The following is a 6,635-nucleotide window of genomic DNA, read 5'->3' on the forward strand; positions in this document are numbered from 1 at the left end:
GAGTTATCCTACATGGCATACAAAATCAGCTAATTCGTGTCAAGATTCATGCAAAAGTTACTGGACGGTGATGGAGGCGTGTGAGTGAGTTGGCTAACGCCGACATGTGTGGGCGTTAACATTTAAAAAAAAAGAGCAGACAGAGAACTAGTAAAATCCTCGAGGTAGCCTATAAATACGCATCCCCGCTGCTCTCTAGGGTTCTCCGTTTTGCGACGTCTTATCCCTCCGCTCCTCACAAAAACGCGCTTCTCGCCGCCACCACCCTAACCCTAGTTCCCCCGCCGCCATGGCCGACGACCACTACTCCTCCAAGCGCAAGTACGACGACTCCCCGCCGCCGCGCCGGACGGGATTCTCCTCCGGCCCGCCGCCCGCCTCGCCGCCGGTTGCCGGTGCCCCGGTGCCATCTTCGTACAACACTGTGCCGCCGCCTCCCGACGAGATCCAGCTCGCGAAGCAGCGCGCGCAGGAGATCGCAGCTCGGCTCTTCAGCGCCGCTGAGGCGAAGCGTCCCCGCGTCGACAATGGCGATGACGACGTGGGCACCGCTGGTGGAGGAGGTTCCCTGGGGGGCGGTGGCCGTATCGGCGGCGGCGGCCTTGGATTCTCGTCCTCAGCCGGTGGTGGTGAGTATCTTGGCTAAACCTCGTGAAACACTTGTTGGATCGGGAGATCTGTTTTTTGTGTGCTTGTGGTTGCGGCTGCTGTTATGCTGTTTATCTAGTTTGTTCCTTAGCTGCTGAGTACTGTTATGCGATCCATGCGATTTAGCGACATGTTCAGGAAGCACCGGAAGAAAATAGCCCGCCTAGGCTAGAAGCTTAACCGTGCTACGATCTAGGTAACAACAGAATGCCTAGCTATTTCGTTATCCTTGCTAGGTTTAGATCTCTGTATTGTGTGCTCAAGTATTATTTGAGTTTGTTAATAATTCTGGCAAATATATCTTGTGTAGATTAGTAGTTTCCATAGTTCGATTCTGCTATATCATGTAATATTTTAATCAATGTTTCCTGGAACTAACTCCTGCCTGCTAGATGCAACAAATGATATTCTGTGTTGAACTTTTGTAGGAGCCATGCCTGCTAAATGACAATAGTTTCTGTGGTTATTTTTTTTTCTTCTCATTTTTGCATGTTAATGCAAAAACGAAAATGTACTGCTTTCATGATTATCTATCAGCAGAGCCTAATATTTGATTATCTCACGTACTAGTACATAGATGATGTGATTTCCTATAATATTTTCAGGCAAATCTGAACGTTAGTAGTTTGTTGCTTATGCACTGACATCTGTTTATTGTCCTGTTTTATGTTGTTCACGTGAAGGTTATTCTTCTCACTTGACAGATCTGCAGCTATCAGTAACATAATGTAAGTAATATAATGAGTTGTTGTTTTGTTTCCAGGCCATGGTTCCTCCATCCCACCCTTATCTTCTCAAGGAAACTCACATCAGTATTCTTCATATGGTGGTGGATACCAGAGTGGTAGTACAACAAAAAAGATTGACATCCCAAATGGAAGGGTATGCTACTTGATAGTTACACTTTTGGTTTTTGGATTCATGAAGTTGATAGAAGGTTGCATGACGTGCAGTTCTTTTGCTCTGCTAACTGATAATGTTCTTTGACTTTTAGGTTGGTGTTATCATTGGAAAAGCTGGAGAAACTATAAAGCATCTCCAAGCTCAGTCAGGGGCGAAGATCCAAGTAACAAGGGACATGGATGTTCAACCCGGTTCACAGACAAGATCAGTTGATCTTTCGGGCACTCCTGACCAGATAAACAGAGCTGAGCAGTTGATAATTGATGTTCTTGCAGAGGTACTGCGATACCTTTTTTATGGTCAGGACTTCACATTTAGCTGTGCATCCATTTATTCAACCATACGTGTCATGTGACCTTCTGCAGGCTGATGCTGGATCATCTGGCACTATCTCTAATCGGAAGTACAACGCACCTCAACCTGGTGCTGAGCAATTCCAAATGCAAATTGCTAACAATAAGGTAAACTGGTTGCTTTCTAGAACTGGGTTTGCTTGTCAGACTTCGAATATCGTACGGTCGTACCACGCCCAAATGTAGCAATGAGGGCGCCTTGTAAGCTTCACAGCTGTTATTATTTCACGGACTTCAGTTCCTTTGGTGGTAAAAAAACCTTGCCTATTCCTTTCCATGTCTAAATCTCTTTTCTTATTTCAGGTGGGTCTGGTTATTGGTAAGGGTGGTGAGACTATAAAATCCATGCAGGCCAAATCTCAAGCTCGTATACAGGTCTGTGAAAATTTTCTTATTGCGAAGTCTAATATAAATTTGCTAGCTGAAAGTTACTTAGCACTGCATGATGTGTTTTGTTGTTGCTCATCTTTTTTAGTTTTCTTATAATTTAGCAAGTAAATTAAAATCCAAGTTCCGAGTTTGCTCAATTAGAATTTGAACCCATGCTCCTTTCGCCTTCATAACTATTCGTTCTGTTATTCTCCCTTCACTCCTGCATCTTCTTGTTAATTAGTATTGTATATTATGTAATCATTTCCATTAGTAATAATAATGGTAATATTTCATTTGTCCTCACAAATCCTTTTGCAGGTCATTCCTTTGCATTTGCCTCCCGGTGATACTTCAACTGAAAGAACACTGTATATTGATGGTACTGCAGAGCAAATTGAAATAGCAAAGCAGCTTGTGAGTGAGGTTACCAGTGAGGTCAGCTTTCCTTCTCTATACATGCCACTTCCTAATTGCTGCAGCTATTTGTTATTTATCAGTGTTGTTAAAATCATGTGGGTTTGATTATATTTTTTTGTATGCCATACTGTGTTTTTGTCTTGATTTATATTTCTCTACTTGACCTGTCTTTTCCATTGTTTGCTTTTGAAAATCTTCTCTTTAGTTATGATATGCCCTATATTCTTGTCAAATGTACATGTCCAAAACTTTTTCTCAATGGGGGTTGTCTTGTAAAAAAAGTTGGTCAAGGAGCAGCAGCAGTTTGTCTTTGACATGATTGTATACTTTATACAATTGTGTGTTTGCTTCTGAGATGTTCAGAGATGCACAACGAATCGGAAATTGTATTTGTAATTTGCCCAGTCTCTTTGTTATTAGCTGCTATGCTCTGTGGAATCTCTGCTGAAAATACTAGAAATATTTAAACACTCACAGTTAAATACTGGCTAATCCATACTTCCATTGGGAAGTTGATATCCTATCACAGCGTTTTTACTACATATCATACCGGTGCTTGTGGTGCTATCCATATATCCCAGGATATACTGTCTGATCATTAACAGACATAAGGCCAAATTAGTGTTGGTAACTAGTTCGGAGGGCTGCCAACATCAATCCTGGAGCCAGGTTTGTTGCTACCTAATGTTAATATACTTGATGCTCATGGATGAAAGATAAAATTATGAACTACTCCCTCTGTTTCGGTATAAAGGGCCCATTTGTACCATTGGAGTATACCATTAGAATTCAAATACAAATTCAATGGTATAAATACTTTTTGAACAATATAATACATACATCCAGCAACACACCTTGTCCTTCTATATTGAAACGGAAGGACTATTTTATATTTGGATTATATGATTTGATTTCATGTACCTGGTCCTTGTCCTGGCAAATTTCCATTTGCTATTTCTGTACATCTTTGGGGATAGTCCGTGCAATACTGTATACAGGTGATCAGTTTGCACACTTAAATGATGGCTTGTGCACTGTTGTCGCTGGTATCTAGGCTATTGATATTTTTGCTCACTCAGGGTCTAGATATCATTCTTGCATTATTCCCTTAAAACTCTTGATGCTTCATTTTCAGTCCCATTTTACCTGTTGCTAACACCACCATCTGGGAGCACCACGTCACAAATAAGAATGTTACAATTTATTGACTAGGCAAGAGAGTTCGTATGTGTTGTGTAGTTTGGAAAGATCATGCAGGATACCTGGCATGAATCTATTGTCTTCGGTTTGCTTCTATATATTTCTCTGTGTCTTGACTTTTCAGGTTGCCATGACCAAGCTTCCTTAAAAACTTTGCTTAAATCCTTTCTTTGACATTCTTGTTCACCTATAATATAATATTTTTTTTTGAGGAGGATTTTCGAAAGAACTGCTGCTGTGTATGTTGTGTCATTTAGCAATAAAAGTAGATGTTCTACATAATACTGATTTATCAACATCTATGAACTGCAAGGCAATCTTTTATTGCTATTCAATATGTATATATATATTTGTCTAGCTGCCCAATCTTCATTATCTCCCATAGTTTTGCACATGGGAGACGCTAGATGGGCATCAGCAATGTTGCTTGAGAATCTTGCTCGGTGAGTTGACCCCTCCATTTTTTCTTGGTGGTTCTGTAATTTCTGTATATTACGTTGCTTTGGTTTTGGATATGTTTTGTCTGGTTTGCACTTGTTCTGCATGGTACATTGCATGTTTTGTTCTATACATATACAGATGTGCAAACTATATTTTTGCAGAATCGTGCCAGAAATCCAATGTCAGGTGGCTATTCTCAGCAGGGCTACCGCCCTCCTCGTCCTCAGGCAAACTGGGGTGCGCCTGGTGCACCAACAACACAACAGCCTGGTTATGGTTACATGCAGCCTGGAGCTTATCCTGGTGCGCCACCACAGTATGGCCAGCAACCTTATGGCAGCTACCCTCCAGCATCTGGTGGTTATCAGACAGGGTGGGATCAGTCTTCAAACCAGCAATCACAGCAAGCCCCCCCTGGCACTGGCTATGACTACTATAACCAACAGCAGCAACCCCAACAGCAACAATCTGCCACTGGAACTGCTGCACCTGCTGATGGTAGCAACTACAATTACAGCCAGCCTCCTGCTAGTTATGGTTCACAAGGGTATGGTGATCCTACCTACTCTCAGCAGAGTGGTGGGCAGCAAGCTTATGACTACTCTGGTTACCAGACCCAAGGGCAGCAGCAGTCTTACTCACAGCAGCCTGGATATGACCAGCAGAGCTATGGGGCATCTGGCTATGGATCATCTGCTAATTCAACTCAGGATGGTACTGCACCTAGCTATGGTGGTCCAGGCGGCGTTGGTCAAGCATCTCCAGGGCAGCAAGCTTCCACTCCATCCTCTGGAGGCCAACCGGGTTATCCTAGCCAACCACCTACTAGTGCTGCTGCGTCAAGCTACCCGGCGCAAGGTTCTGCCCCTCCATCTGGATACGTTGCTCCACAGACACAGCCTGGCTATGGTACGCAGCCACCACCACAGGGCCCGTATGGTCAGGGTGCTTATGGGCAGCCTCCGCAGGCTCAGAAGCCGCCTTCATCTGCTCCTACTTATGGACAGCCACCGCCTGCTCAGGCTGGTTATGTGCAGTATGGATACAGTCAGCAAGGCTATGGTGCACCGCCGCCTTACCCTGGTGCACCCACTGCTAGCCAGCCAGGCTATGGCCAGCAGCAGTCATACGGTGATCCTTATGCTACTGGTAGCTATGGGCAGCCTACAGCGTATTCTACTGAAGCTACTGCTGCGTCCCTGGATCAATCCGCCGTGGCACCTGCGCCTACCACAGCAACTGCCGCTCCTGCTCCTGCTCCTGCCAACAGTGGCGCCCCCCAAACTTCGCCGAGTTGAGCTACCTGCTCCTGCCTCTGCTGCATCTGCAATCTGGTTTCATTGGCTCTGCTGCTTGAAGTATAATCCTCAGTTTATCCATGCTATCTTGTTATTGCTAGCTTGTGAACTTTATATATTGCTATATTATATCCTGGTTTTGCTGCTTGCGTATGGCATGTACTGCTGTGCTTGTGATCGCTGGTGCATATTGTGACCTATACTTGGTTTGGGCACTGAAATGCAACTGTATTCAATTTTGCAGCTTACCGTGTTATTATAGTTATGTGGATGAAATATGTAGACATCAATTTCTAGCAGCACTTCAGCCTTATTAATACCCTCATACTTTGTTGTCTTTAATTTGATGTTTTCACCTTGTTATTTCAATGTTTGGCTGCTGTTCTTGCATCTGAGTTTACAACACTCTTGAGATGTATTCAGGTGGTGCTTAGAGAACAAATCCGTCCAGATGGATCTTGGGTTATCCCTCGAGGGGGCGTCGGTTCCAGGAGGGAGGCGTCATTTGCGGGACAAACCACAAACCATCTTCACGATTGTCTGGGAAACTCTGTCATCTCAAAAGATTCTCCTTCAAAAGTTCTTCATAATTTTTTCATAAGATCACAAACATATACTCACAAAGAAAGATAGCATAAAAAAAGATAGCATAATGTGATGTCATTAAAATGAGGATATCTAAGAAGAGACTCCCTTGGCACTTGCAAGTTTCTAAGTCTTGGCACTTGCAAGTTTCTAAGTCTTTGCATACCAATTCCATTAACATATTTTTGGAATGTAGAATTTGGTAGAGACTTAAACACATTTCTGGAATGTAGAATTTGGTAGAGACTTGGTAAATAAATCAGTAAGGTTGTCGCATGATTTGACTTGCAGAATGCTTATTTCCTTGCTTTTCTGAAGATTATGGGAAAAAATCATTTAGGAGAAATATGCTTTGATATTACTCTTGATGTATCCTGTTTGCATCTGCGCAACACAAGCCACATTATCTTCATAGATA

General features: G+C 43.1%; 1 protein-coding gene across 1 annotated transcript; it reads left to right on the forward strand.

Moving 5' to 3' along the window:
* The first annotated feature begins 201 nt into the window (after window positions 1-201).
* On the forward strand, window positions 202-5,779 carry LOC119320232 (far upstream element-binding protein 1-like). Its single transcript, XM_037594338.1, has 7 exons — window positions 202-629; window positions 1,412-1,530; window positions 1,643-1,828; window positions 1,917-2,012; window positions 2,208-2,279; window positions 2,595-2,711; window positions 4,496-5,779. Exons 1-7 carry the CDS (start codon window positions 290-292, stop codon window positions 5,630-5,632), a joined length of 2,067 nt encoding a protein of 688 aa, XP_037450235.1. The 5' UTR covers window positions 202-289; the 3' UTR covers window positions 5,633-5,779.
* Window positions 5,780-6,635: the final 856 nt, after the last annotated feature.

Source organism: Triticum dicoccoides, chromosome 6B (assembly GCF_002162155.2).
Source record: "Triticum dicoccoides isolate Atlit2015 ecotype Zavitan chromosome 6B, WEW_v2.0, whole genome shotgun sequence".
Taxonomy (NCBI): domain Eukaryota; kingdom Viridiplantae; phylum Streptophyta; class Magnoliopsida; order Poales; family Poaceae; genus Triticum; species Triticum dicoccoides.

Bases quoted from the DNA above. Each gene is read 5' to 3' on its own strand.
- LOC119320232 (XM_037594338.1), top strand. From the start codon at position 290: ATGGCCGACGACCACTACTCCTCCAAGCGCAAGTACGACGACTCCCCG. The intron at 1,531-1,642 runs GTATGCTACTTG...TTTGACTTTTAG, and splicing joins TTGACATCCCAAATGGAAGG to GTTGGTGTTATCATTGGAAA. The intron at 2,712-4,495 runs GTCAGCTTTCCT...ATATTTTTGCAG, and splicing joins TGAGTGAGGTTACCAGTGAG to AATCGTGCCAGAAATCCAAT.